The sequence below is a fragment of the Lepidochelys kempii genome, chromosome 2 (genome assembly GCF_965140285.1).
Source record: "Lepidochelys kempii isolate rLepKem1 chromosome 2, rLepKem1.hap1, whole genome shotgun sequence".
Lineage (NCBI taxonomy): Eukaryota > Metazoa > Chordata > Testudines > Cheloniidae > Lepidochelys > Lepidochelys kempii.
The window spans coordinates 100,076,492-100,090,987 of record NC_136381.1 but is presented as its reverse complement, the minus strand read 5'-3'; the positions used below and the strand labels follow the sequence as shown (position 1 = coordinate 100,090,987).

Genomic DNA, 14,496 nt, shown 5'->3' with positions numbered 1-14,496 from the left:
TGTGCAGGTTGTGAATAGAGGGTTTAAAGAAAGGAAATGTAGAGGTAAGAACATTCCCTGAGTGGCTGACCTAGTTAGATTTGTTGTGCTCTAACTATGCATGTATTGTTAATCTTTTCAGATTACATTCAAAATGGATACTTGAGGCTCACAGTTATAAGTTTAAAAAATAATTCACAACATTTACCTCTTGCTGGGAAAGTTGGCTTCTTCTGGAGAACTGATGTGTTTAAAGGCAGCGTACAGGTAAATCACTAACGTTTTGTTTCTGGAAATAGTTATTTAAAAAAAGGAGTGATATATGCTTGCTAAATATGTTACAAAGTTATTTTGGGTAGTTTAACTTGTAAAAAAATCTCATAAAATCTAGATGTTATGGAGGTTGTGAAGCTAATGCTGTTCTTGAGAAATGCCTGCCTAGGACTCTGTTGTACTAAATTCCTAAAAGAGGACTGTCCATAAACTACAAACATGCATATTTTTAATAAGGAGATTGAAGTAATTTACTGCAGTACTGCAACAGTGTTTAAAAATACATTTTTAACATATTTAACTTTTGTAGATTGGAAACCTTTAAATGAGCACATATCTGAAGTAATCTCTACACAAATCTTTCAAACAGTCCTAAAAATGAATATATACTAAAGAGTTTATGCTTGAATTTGACATTTTATAATATTATTTTGACATAAACAAATATTATTAATAGGAGTTGCCATTTTGCAGTTAGGCAGGATGAGCAGAAAGAAGTACTGTATGATGAGTGAGTTAATATTTGGTTCATACATGTTAAACTGCCTGCATTATGCTTTACAGTGTTCATAGGTTGTCCTGTGCAACAGTGAGTGTAAAATTCAGCTTAATTTTTAACAATTTACTACTGCTGCTGTTGGCAATATCCACTGCAGTTAAGATTGAATTCAAACTTCCATTTAGTCCTCACTCTTCAATTGTTTATAACATCCTCAAATTCCTTTTTGACTGAAATTTCTTATGCTTGGTCTTTGCCCAGAGGTAGGGTTGCCAACTTTCTAATTGCACAAAACCAAACACCCTTGTCTCACCCCCTTCCCTGTCCCATCCCTGAGGCTGCGCCGCTTCTCTGAGGCCCCCCTCCCACCACCACCACTCACTCCAGCCCCCCTCCTCTGTTGCTCGCTCTCACTCACTTTCACTTGTCTGGGGCAAGGGGTTGGGGTGCAGGGTCCGGGGTGGGGACAAAAATGAGGGGTTCAGGGTGTGGGAGGGGCTCTAGGCTCCAGGCTCTGGGATGGGGCTGGGGATGAGGGGTTTGGAGTGTGGGAGTGGGCTCAGGCCTTGTGCAGGGGGCTAGGGTGCAGGAGGGGGTTTGGCTCTGGGAGGGAGTTTGGGTGTGCGAGGGGGTTCTGACCTGGGGCAGGGGATTGGTGTGCAGGCTCCAGACGGGTGGTACTTGCATCAGGTGGCTTCCAGTTGGCAGCGCAGTAGGGCTATCGTAGGCTCCCTGCATGCCCTGGTTCCATGCTGCTCCTGGAAGCAGCTGGCATATCTGGCTCCTAGCTGGAGAGGCCAGAGGGCTCTGCATGGTGTGCGCTGCCCGTGCCCACAGGTGCCGCCCCCGCAGCTCCCGTTGGCCATGGTTCCCAGCCAATGCGAGCTTCAGGACCAGTGCTCGAGGTGAGGGCAGCACATGGAGCTTCTTTGGCTGCAGGGACATGCCGCCTGCTTTTGGGATCTGCTCGGAGCCAGGGCAGGCAGAGAGCCTGCCTTAGGCCCGCTGCTCCGCCGACTGAACTTTTAACAGCTCAGTCAGCAGCGCTGACCAGAGCCGTCAGGGTCCCTTTTTGACCGGATGTTCCAGTTATTTTGCCTTTTATATTGAGCACCTGCTGGTATGGTGACACATCACACATGACTGGGCAACAGAATTTGGTTTCCAGGCAGCCATGGTAAGCCAAAGGGTACGCGGGGTTGGCTTCTTCCGCCTTCATAACATATGGGAATGGTTTCAAACTGCAGTGCCCTCCTTTTCCATAGCAAGCAATGCTGGTTGGGCTTGCCATTTAAAAGGAGGGGCTGTGGTTTTGGGGTGGATGTGCAGCACATCCCTCACTCCCCCCCACGTGGCTATTCTCCGGGATGATCCCTTTTAGCCAAGCGTAAACAGCCCAGCATGAACGGGATCCTTTTACTGTTCCCTTACAAAAATTCCCCTATTTCAACCAGGTGATCATGAATGATATCACTCTCCTGAGGCTGACACAGAAAGATAAAGACTAGATTTTGCATGAATGTAACCAAAACCCGGGACCATTCACTGCCATGCTTTGTGCTGCAATGATTCCAGACTACTGGTTTGGCATGGTAATGTGTCCTACTGTGGAGGACAAAATAAGGCAGCCCTCCCCAGAAACCTTCTGCAAAGTCTTTCAGAGTACCTCCAGGAGAGCTTCATGGAGTTGTCCCTGGAGGATTCCTGCTCCATCCCCAGACACGTGAACAGACTTTTCCAGTAGCTGTACTGGCCGCAAATGCATCCCAATTCTTCAGGACAAATCAAACATTAAACACAATTGCTTTTAACCCCTGCACTGTAGTTACAAATGTGCACTCACCAGAGGTGCCTTCTCCGCCTTCGGGGTCCGGGAACAATATGCCTTGGGAGGGTATTGGCTCCAGGGTGAGGAAAAGCTCCTGGCTACTGGGGAGAACGGATTCTCCCCTTGCCTGCTGCACATTCTCCTCCTCCTCCTCTTCCTCATTCACAAAATCCTCCTCCGTGTTGCATGAGACACCCCCCTTGCAGATGTCCATGGACAGTGCTGGGGTCCCCCCCCAGAATGCAGCTGATCATAGAAGTGTATGTATGGGGTTCTGACCCGGAGCGACCGTTTCCCTCCTTTGTCTTTTAGTAGGCTTGCCTGAGCTCTTTAACTTTCACGTGGCACTGCTGTGTGTGGAGGACAAAATAAGGCAGCCCTCCCCAGGAAGGATGATTTTAGCGCTACTCCCCTCCTCGGGGAGGAGTACAGCAGTCAATTTTAAGAGCCTTTTAGGTCGGCAGAACGGGGTTGGTTGTGTAGCTGCATTGCTTATAAAATCGATCTAACGCGGCTAAATTTGACCTAACCTCGTAGTGTAGACCAGACCTAAGAAGGGTTAGAAATCAAGGGCATGAGAAAAGAAAATTTGCTGAGACTTCCCTCATGACATCTTGTATGTGAAACGTTGCACTGACTTGATTATCCTATGAAAAAACAAGTGTGAATCAGATATTTCTCTTATGTTTTGAAAAATTGCTTTGTTTTTTTACTTTGTACATTTGGCTGAGAAACATCAGATAGTTTGTCTACATAACATAATTAATACGGTGTGACCCATAAAAATGAAAATGCATGTCCTCGTTCAGTGTACAGGAGTAGTTTTAACAATTCTGAACTCATTGCCAATGGGCAGTGACATATAACCTGATGTATATGTCTGTCCAGTATTTGTATACCTGAAGAATGCTAATGTACAAGCCTGGAAATACTTCTTGCATCAAAACAAGCAATAATTCTATATGTTGACTCATGTACACCTTGATATTTTATAGTCTTGGATAATATTTTTATACATTTTTCAAAGAATTGTTTTTAAGTATTTTATTTTATTTTAGTATATAATTTAAAAGGAAGATTAAAATATTGTATTTGCCACTCTGGGAATCAAAGACCTCTCTCTACAGCCTCTGCCCATTCCTAGAAGGTTAAGCAGGGGGATGTCTTGCAGTATTTTTAGTTTAAAGGCTGATCTCTGTTTTATGAACCTCTGTATTTTTCTACAGTCATGGAACTCTTTGCACCTGTTTTGGGATCTGCCTGGTCCATGGAAGTTTAAACTCCATATGTTTGCTCATAATGGAGGGCATCTTGCTATTTTAACTAATAGCACACTAACTGTGATTATTTATAGATATAGTTTTAAATATTTTTTTAAAAATGTTTAAAACGTTGCTTATGGTATTGCTGGTATCACCATGTGATTGCGGGAGGCTACCAATGGCATGCTTAGGCTACAATCCTATTGGTTGGAAACCTTTCCAGTTAAATAGATTGTAGTCCTTTTACAGTGGCCGTTGAAATGCAGTGAATTTTACTTTGACTGTCTACCTATGTGCCAAATCTTGCAGTCTGTACAGCCCTAAGTCAGGGAGAATTTCCCCTAACATCAGTTGTAGTTCTGCCTAACAGTGCAAGGACCATGAGATGTAGCCCTGTGGTAATTATGATATATGCTGCACATAGAAAAATAATGTTTTTTGCTTATGTTTTTAGAACTGTTACATGATGGATGTGACCCTCTTGGATGAAACAGAAAAACCCTTCTGGTGTTTCAGTGCCCCAGTCTACATGAAACTTTCTTCCAAGGCATCCTGCCTTTATGACTATATGGGCCAAAACTATGACTTAAACTATGTGGATTCAGAGGGGAAAGTCCACATTGAGCTGGTTTGGGTAGAAGAAACCAAGGAATACTATATAGTCAGTCTGGTTCTTTATCTAAGCACTGAAAAAGTTAACCGCTGGTTTGGAACAAAATACTGATTCTAATAATTTGAGCAGTTACTTTCCCTGCTGGTAATTAGTTGATTTTTTGTGGGAAGGGGGTGGGGATTAAGGTTGAAATGAACCCCACAATCCAGGTGCTACAAGTTGTTTTGTGCTTTATTTACTGAAAACTAGGAAGTGTAGTCACTTCTTTATTTTTATTATTGTTTTCACTTTTGTTATTGGGGAGGGAAGTTTAAACATAAAAAGTAATGGCTTTCCTGTGAAGCACTGTGATGTGTGCTACTCTCTGTTGCAAGTACTGGGCATGATCAGGGTAAAAAGATCAGTGTCACTCGATACAGTATTATCTGGCACAGTCAGATATGTAATGCTGCTTCTGAAACAGATACTGTAAATATGACTGTGTTCTCTCTCCATATTTGTATGTTCTACACTGTTTCTAAGATCTTAAAAACCACCTTGAAAAACTCAACTCCATGAAGTCTGAAGTAACAAAACAATGCCAGAGTGTTGTTGAGTGAGCCTCTGTGCTACTCTCCTTTAGATAATTATGAGAAACTATTGCTAAATGACCAAATTTATGCAGAGGAGGTATTTTTAATCATAATTTATCATTTAAAATTCACTGTGGTAGGGGCTTTAAGGATTTAGATTGAAAGACACAGGGATGACCAATGTGGGGAAGAAGGCTTTTGCCAAGGGAAAGACTTCTATAGACCCTTTTCTTAAAAGTTGACTGCTAAACTACTGTTGGGTCAGAGGAAAAAATGCAGTTGTTTTAATTTGGTTGCATGTATTGTGTTCCATGTCTGAAAGCACTGAAGCCCTTAGGTAGGAACTGAAAGTGATTTATGTTGGCCCCTAAATAAGGGGTCCGATCTTGTTTTCCCCAGAGGAGCTGAGCGTCATCAGTTCCTAGTGACATAGTTAAGATTCAGTTGCTTAAATAGTTGATGGGTACCTAAAATATTGCTTTTAGTATCTATCTGTAGGCACTTGTTTGAAAATTTTGTTTTGTATGTTTAATGTTTCAAGCTACTTGGTTGTACCTTGTGGAGTCCAATCCTGTACGCCTTACTTGAAATCCATTGGGAGTTTTGCCTGAGGGAGATATGTGGCGTTGGCACAATTGTGTCTTTTTAGTAATGTGGATAATGTTCCTGTATAGTTTGTTACAAATAGATACGTTTTGTTTCCAAGTACTTCCTATTACAGATGAGGTTGTCCGACCATAATTACTTATTTGTTGTCTTCTGTGACTTGTTTTTAACTGTGGCAAAAGTGATTTGCTTTAATATGTGTTTATTTGCCTCCTGTCTCTATAGTCACTTGCATATATGAGCCAGATATTTAAACAATTGCTGAGTTTAAGTATTTGTCCTTTGCATTACCGATATAGTGATTCTTTTTGTTACTTTGATTTTTAAATTTGTTTACTGTTTTCTTTGAATTCAAAGATATTAAGTAAAGAAAATAGAAAAGGTGGGTTGGTTCAGCAATATGTTTACAGTTTAACGTCTGCGTAACCTCGCCTCATCAAGAAACAAAATGTCTGTGCATTTTTAATGGCCAATCAACATTACTTCTGCTTCTCTGCCTCAGACCAGCCATATTCTTATTCTCCTTCCCCCTCCCCTGCCGTTGCCTTTCCTGGCTATTTTATAATGATGGGCGGGGCATGCGCAACGGTGTGCAAGCAGGAACATGGGACTCCCCAGTAATCATCTCTGCCACTGTCTGCAGCTTCTGCCCTGACCCCGCCCTGGGATTCCCTCCCCCAAGCTCCTCCTCCCCCATTTCTGCCGGGGGTGGGAGTCGGGCTGAGCTCGGCTGAAGAGATGTGCCTGGGAAAGGCACTCCAGCAAGCGCTCCTGCTGAGCCCTACTCAATAGCACCCAGAGCAGGGAAGCTGGACTGGCAGCAGAGTTCTGTGAGAGGGGGCCTTGGAAGCCTGCTGAGCCCCGTCCCTTCCTCGCCTGCAGCCTCCAGTAAGTATTTGAAGCCTGGGACAATGGCGTGAGGGAGGCAGCGGGGCACAGGGGAATAGGTGGAGAACCTGGGGAAGCAGCAGGGCCTGGAGGCATTGGGTGGGGGGCTAATGTTTAAAGTGCCCCCCCCAAGTAGTCACATATAAATTCCTGCGCATGCCCTTGAAAACAGGGAACTCCTAGGGTTGCCAACTTTCTAATCACACACAACCGAACATGCTTGCCCTGCCCCTTCTCCAAGGCCCGACCTGCTCACCTCCTCCCCCCATCACTCCTTCCCCCTCACTCATTTGCACCGGGCTGGGGAGGGTCCTGTAACCCTATTAACTTAGCATGTTCAAGAAGATCACTGATAACTGGAGCTGAATGGAGGACAACAATTCCATTCTATGGCAACTCTTGAGATTTTGACCTTTGTTTTTGTTCTGCATTGGAATAACAAAAGCTTTCAAATGTTTTCTCAAAAACAGAATTATGTCCAAGTGTCTGTCTGTGGTTTTTTTTATCAAAGCCTGAGCTTTTTGATTGGGGAAGGTAGAGAGGAGGTGTGTGTATGTAGGTATGTATGTATTACAGGTGTAGCCATAACCTGGTGGTTAGGGGGCTGGGTCTAGGAGGCTGAGGCACAAGTCCCTGCTCTTCCTGATTCACAGCAGAATTTTCAATCCCAGATCACTTTATAATCAGGCAGATCAGAGACTTGGACCTGTGTCTCCCATATTCCAGGACAGCGCCGTGATCACCAAGCTATAGAGCAAGACAGAGAGCATTGGACTCTCTTTCCGCCCCCCCCCCCTGCCACCCGATAAATATTGTATGTTGAAATGGGTACATCTTCATAAAACATTTCAGCTTTGATGAAACTTCATTTCCTTGAAAAATATTCCAATCTAACACCAACGGGTTGTCTGTCTGAGGCTAAACAGTCATTTACTTCTTCAACACAAAGAGAAGTTTCTTTAAGGTACTGTATTAAACTGCACTGAGATATAAAAATGAAATTAGATTGAAAGACATGTTTACTTCTCTGTTTTAGTTTAAAAACAAAGCATTTGGTTTTATAGCATGAGGCATCTTGGAGGAGTGGGACTTGTCAGACTATTATGTACCACAAAATGGATCTTATCACACAGTGGGCACCTGACCATAAGAAATCACAAATCTGAGGGTCCAGCCAGGAATCTTGGTCGTATTCTGAATGCATTTTCTGCAACACAGACTGCATGATTTGGATTAGGAAAGGAAGTTATCCTGATTAATCCAACTCTTTGCTGCTGAAAAACATGCTTTGCAGAAACTATCTGAAGCCTGAATCCCAAGTAAGGGGAAAAATTCATAGGGAGGAGTTGCAGACCAAGCTGGATGAGCAAGCATCTTAAACTGGTGATTAAGAGAAAGCAGAAAGCATTCCAGGAATGGAAGATGGGATGGATCAGCAAAGAAAGCTACTACTTGGAGGTCAGAAAGTGTAGGGATAAAGCGAGAGCTGCCAAAAGCCAAGCAGAGTTGGATCTTGCAAAGGAAATTAAAACAAATAGCAAAAGATTTTATAGCCATATAAATAAAAAGAAAACAAGGAAATTAAAACAAATAGCAAAAGATTTTATAGCCATATAAATAAAAAGAAAACAAGGAAAGATTAAGCACTGAGGATGGGGTGGAGATTAAAGATAATCTAGGCATAGCCCAATGCCTAAACAAATATTTTGCCTCAGTTTTTAATAAGAGTGGCCGGGTGGCTAATGGGAACAACGATAAGAAAGTAGAAATTACCACATCTGAGGCGGAAGTCAAAATCAAACATCTTAATGGGATTATATTGGAGGGTCTGGATAATCTCCATCTGAGAATATTAAAGGGACTGGCACATGAGATTGCAAAACCAATAGCAAGGATTTTTAATGAATCTGTAATTAAACTCGGGGATCATACCTATGACTGGAAAATTGATAATATAGTTCCTATTTTTAAGAAAGGGGGAAAAAGTGATCCGGGAAATTATAGGCCTGTTAGTTTGACCTCAATTATATGGAAGGTCTTAGAACAAATTTGGAAAGAGAACTAGTTAAAGACACAGAGGTGAATGGTAGCTGGGATAAAATACAACATGGTTTTGCAAAAGGTAGATCATGCCAGATCAACCTGATCTTCTCTGAGAAGATAACTGATTTTTTAGACAAAGAAATCTACCTGGATTTCAGTAAGGCATTTGATACAGTTCCATATGGGAAATTATTAGTTAAATTGGAGAAGATGGGGATTAATATGAGAATTGAAAGGTGGATAAGGAACTGGTTAAAGGGGAGACTACAACAGGTGAGACTACAACAGGTCATGCTGAAAGTTGAACTGTCAGGCTGGAGGGAGGTTACTAGTGCAGTTCCTCAGGGATAGGTCTTGGGACCAATCTTATTTAACATTTTTATCACTGACATTGGCACAAAAAGTGAGAGTGTGCTAATAACATTTGCAGTTAACACAAAGTTGGGAGGTATTGCGAATACGGAGGAGGACCAGAATATCATACAAGAAGAACTGGATGATCTTGAAAACTGGAGTAATAGAAATAGGATGAAATTTAATAGTGCAAAGTGTAACGTTATGCACCCAAGGACTAACAGCAAGAATTTTTGCTATAAGCTGGGGACTTATCAGTTGGAAGTGACAGAAGAGGATAAATACATGGGTGTATTGGTTGATCACAGGATGACTATGAACCACCAATGTGATGCAGCCATGAAAGAGGCTAATGCAGTCCTAGGATGCATCAGGCTAGGTACTTCCAGTAGAGACAGGGAAGTGTTAGTACCATTATACAAGACACTGGTGAGACCTTGTCTGGAATACTGTGTGCAATTCTGGTCTCCCATGTTTAAGAAAAATGAATTCAAACTAGAAAATGTGCAGAGAAGGGCTATTAGGATGATCTGAGGAATGGAAAACCTACCTTATGGGAGGAGAGTCGAAGAGCTTGGCTGGTTTAGCCTAACCAAACGAAGGGTGAATATGATTGCTCTTTATAAATATGTCAGCGGGATAAATACCAGGAAGGGAGAGGAGTTATTTAAGTGCCAATGTGGACACAAGAACAAATAGATATAAACTGGCCGTCAATAAGTTTAGGCTTGAAATTAGATGAAGGTTTCTAACCATCAGAAGAGTGAAGTTCTGGAACACCCTTCCAAGGTGAACAGTGAGGCAAAAACCTAACTGGCTTCAAGTTGAGCTTGATAAATGTATGGAGGTCATGAGAGTGCTTACACTGGCAGGTAGCTGATCTGTGACTGCTAGCAGCAAATATCACCAGCAAGAATCCCAGTGATAGGACACTAGATGGGGAGGGCTCTGAGTTACTACAGAGAATTCTTTCCCAGGTGTCTGGCTGGTGGGTCTTGCCATATCCTAGAATTTCAGGGTTGGAAGGGACCTCAGGAGGTCATCCCAGCCAGGGCTTTGTCAAGCCTGACCTTAAAAACCTCTAAGGAAGGAGATTCCACCACCTCCCTAGGTAACACATTCCAGTGCTTCATCACCCTCTTAGGGAAAAAGGTTTTCCTAATATCCAGCCTAAACCTCATCCACTGCAACTTGAGACCATTACTCCTTGTTCTGTCATCTGCTACCACTGAGAACAGTCTAGATCCATCCTCTTTGGAACCCCCTTTCAGGTAGTTGAAAGCAGCTATCAAATCCCCCCTCATTCTTCTCTTCTGCAGACTAAACAATCCCAGTTCCCTCAGCCTCTCCTCATAAGTCATGTGTTCCAGTCCCCTAATCAATTTTGTTGCCCTCCGCTGGACGCCGCTGGACGCTTTCCAATTTTTCCACATCCTTCTTGTAGTGTGGGGCCCAAAACTGGACACAGTACTCCAGATGAGGGCTCACCAATGTCGAATAGAGGGGAACGATCATGTCCCTCGATCTGCTGGCAATGCCCCTACTTATACAGCCCCAAATGCCATTAGCCTTCTTGGCAACAAGGGCACACTGTTGACTTATACCCAGCTTCTTGTCCATTGTAACCCCTAGGTCCTTTTCTGCAGAACCGTTGCCTAGCCATTTGGTCTCTAGTCTGTACAATGCATGGGATTCTTCCATCCTAAGTGCAGGACTCTACACTTGTCTTTGTTGAACCTCATCAGATTTCTTTTGGCCCAATCCTCTAATTTGTCTAGGGCCCTCTGTATCCTATCCCTACCCTCCAGCGTATCTACCGCTCCTTATGCTTAGGATCTAACTGATTTGCCATATTTGGGGTTGGGAAGGAATTTTCCCCCAGGACAGATTGGTAGAGACCCTGGGCTTTTTTTGCCGTTTTTTACAGCATGGGGGTCACTTGCAGGTTTAAACTAGTGTAAAAGGTGGATTCTCTGTAACTTGAAGTCTTTAAATCATGATTTAAGGACTTCAGTTATTCAGCCAAAGGCTGTGGGTCTATTACAGGAGTGGTTGGGTGAGGTTCTGTAGCCTGCAATGTGCAGAAGGTCAGACTAGATGATCATGATGGTCCCTTCTGGCCTTAAAGTCTGTGAGTCTACATAACTCCTGGAGGCAAAAAAGCAAGTTTGCCAATAGTAGGTTAAATGACCATTTCAAAGCATGAGTTTAATATCCTCATTGGTAGTGTTTTTGACTTAAAAACAAAATAGAAGCCTTCATTTTTAGCAAACTGTGTGGTGTGGAAGGTGCTGGAATGACAGACCCTGAAGTGTGCTATGCACAGACAAGTGCTGCATGGGCAGCAGCAGCTTAAACTGCTTTACCAGTGTGTCTCATGTCTGTATTTGAAGAACCACCTTTAGCGGAGAAAGGATAGTTCAGCTTCCATATCCTTTCAGCCTTGGGCCTCATTTCACTAGGGTGCAGATTAGGTCAGGTTGCATTGACAACTTTGTGATGTGAACACACTTGTCCTCTGAGACCTGGCGTGAAACCACCAAACTCATTTTACACTGGCCACCAAACAGCCAGTGGATGGTTACAACCTTCTACCAGTACTGACTTGAAATGAATTTGTTGTATTAATATTTTATATTTCCAGTGTAAAACACATGAGAACTTTTATTCATTTAAATGTCTTTTCAACTAAAAATGCTAAATTATGCAAAGGAAACAGTGTAACAAACACAATGTAACAGCATAATAAAAACTGGTCAAGAAAATATACTTGCTGTAATCTCTAAAAACTGATAGAAATCTAATGATCTGCCATTTGTTTTATTAAGGGAGCCCATGGGGAAAGGGATAACAAGTCTTTAATAACCTTATCATTTATCAACTTGCACACAGTGAAAGTGGATAACAGTTAAACTGGGAACACTTCTATTACAGATTAACTCTCATTAGCTGCTTGGTCTCTACAAATGTTGAATCCCAAAAGAAACTACTTTCCATTCCAATTTTGTTCAAAACTCTTCCAGGGCATGACAAGTTCACTTACCCACAGCAAAGTTGGGAACAGAATTAACCCTAAACTAACTGACTTTTAATTTTAAAAATTATGTTCCTAGCTGTTAGGGTTGTGAAGATGTTTGGAATAATGTAAATCAATGCAGTCCTGCTGTCTTTTTGGGTCTTCAGACCAACAACTCCTGTGCATTTCTTACTACTTATAAGGGCTTGTCTACATCACCTGCTGGATTGACGGGCAGTGATCGATCCAGCGGGGGGTCGATGTATCGCTTCTAGTCTAGATGCGATAAATCGAGCGCTCTGCCATCGACTCTGGTACTCCACCGGAGCGAGAGGCACAGGCGGAGTCGATGGGGGAGCATCAGCTGTCGACTTACCACGGTGAGGGCACCACTGTAAGTAGATCTAAGTACATCGACTTCAGCTACGTTATTCACGTAGCTGAAGTTGCGTAACTTAGATCGATTTCCCCCCTCCCCCCCAGTGTAGACCAGGCCTGAGTTAGCAACAGAATTAAATTAACACACTCTGATCATTTCCATTTATGTCTCTGCTATTCAGAACCCCGTAGATAGCAACAAAACGGACAAGGATCATCTTGATTTCACTCTGATGGTGGATAGAAAAGCTATAAACAGCACCAAGGGAGAGGAGGGCGTGATGAAAAAAGGAGGCTGGTATGACAGACCTCGCTGGTTTGCCTCTTCACCTCAATCATAGAATATCAGGGTTGGAAGGGACCCTGGAGGTCATCTAGTCCGACCCCCTGCTCAAAGCAGGACCAATCCCCAATTTTTGCCCCAGATCCCTAAATGGCCCCCTCAAGGATGACCTGGGTTTAGAGGGCCAATGCGCAAACCACTGAGTTATCTCTCCCCCATCAAAGAAAAGGGCAGTTTGGGGATCTTGATTCTTAGCAGTATGAGACAAACCCAACTTAAAGTTTACCAAGAGGTGGCTGCATAACAGTTGTAATAAATATCTCAGTCACTCCTAGATGTGGCAGCAATACGTTGCTCGATTTTGTCTGTCCAAAAATACAGAACAGTTATTCCTAAATATTTACTTTAAGCATAGATTTATTGATAAATTGGATATGCATCCAAGAATGTGATATCATGAATAATAAAATTCACCTCAAGATATTTCTACTTTATTGTTTTTAATATTTAAAAACTGCATATTATACAAACAATAGTTTTGACACCTTCTAAAGAAACATGGATATATATGGTCATGAAACTATTTTTTGTACATTTTCAGTGTGTCAGTTTCTAGTGAATGGCTGATGGCTTTACTCTGTCTGGAAACAAAGATTGAGTTTCCATATGCACTCCTATTAATAGGCCTGTGGTTGGCCTGATTCTCTTTACATCTGTTTTACACTGCTGTAACTATTGACTTCAGTGGAGTTACTCTTGATTTATTTGGCAGCAGAATCAAACCCAGCTTGCATGAACTGGATCCTGTAATGATGTATGTATTGCCTGATAGGCGCGTCCATGTTTTTCAGTTCCTCATATGGTTGCATATTACTGTTTTGTAAAAGTAAAAAATACTATCTTGAAGCTCTATTAAGAGCAATGGGATATGAGGGAAATAGCATCAGCAGTTAAAAGGGGGACAAAAATCAAAGGCCAAAATTATTTTGAAATAATACTTGCTTATTCAGTAACCATTCTTATACCCTTCCAGCCTACGCAGAGTTATAGGGGATGGTTGGGAGAAATCGGGCTTAGAGTCCTCTGTATGTCTTGTCATCTTTTAAACAACCAAAGGGAACTGATAGGCAAAAGAAACCACCTGAGCGGAAAAGACAGCATCCATAAAAATACTTACTGGACACAGAGACCATAAATCAGAGTATTCCATAATTATTTATTATGGAGTTTCTTGCACCTTCCTCTAAGGCATCTGGTATTGGAGTTGTGCTTTTGGCTTAGATTAGATGGACAACTAGTCTGATCTGCTGTGGCAATCTCTATGACATATTATTGCTACTAGTAAGTTAAAGCAAATCCAAAAATGAAGAAAACTTTTTGTTTTTATACATTTTCAAAGACAAACTCATCTAAGTGAAAAAGAGAAACTGCCAGCAATTTTAAGTGTGTATATTTAACTACTATGTTTTAAAAGGGTAATTTACCTGGTAGGCAAGCATAAAAACAGTAGTTATGTTTATTTTATTACATGTATAATAGTGTTCAGTTAATGTAATGAGCTTCAATTGCCTTGAAAAGAGATCAATGGGTACAAAAGAGTGATTTAACCAAAATGATTGTAGCAATTCAGAAATTTGTCTTTTTTTACAGAAAGCTACATCAAAATGTTAACCCTGCTGTTGTCATTGGTGGCCTACTGCATAAATAAATTACTTTATTTGTGTCCTATGGTCTTGGTTTTTTGTACATTTTGCTGCGGAATGTCCTCCTAGATTTGTAGTTCTTTTCATGAATAATGTATAAATTCTCTTGTGCCATATCCTCAGCTGGTGTAATATAGTGTAACTCCATTGACTCAAATAGAGCTAGAGACACAAGGTGGGTGAGGTAATACCTTTTATT

General features: G+C 41.9%; 1 protein-coding gene across 2 annotated transcripts in view; it reads left to right on the top strand.

Moving 5' to 3' along the window:
* Nucleotides 1-14,288, top strand: part of FBXO15 (F-box protein 15) — a 53,200-nt gene extending 38,912 nt beyond the window's left edge. For both annotated transcript variants that reach the window (XM_073331757.2, XM_078851587.1), the window contains exons 9-10: nucleotides 122-246; nucleotides 4,296-14,288. In XM_073331757.2, the coding sequence (XP_073187858.1) occupies nucleotides 122-246; nucleotides 4,296-4,565 (395 nt within the window). In that variant the 3' untranslated portion in view covers nucleotides 4,566-14,288. The remainder of the gene's footprint in view (nucleotides 1-121; nucleotides 247-4,295) is intronic.
* Nucleotides 14,289-14,496: the final 208 nt, after the last annotated feature.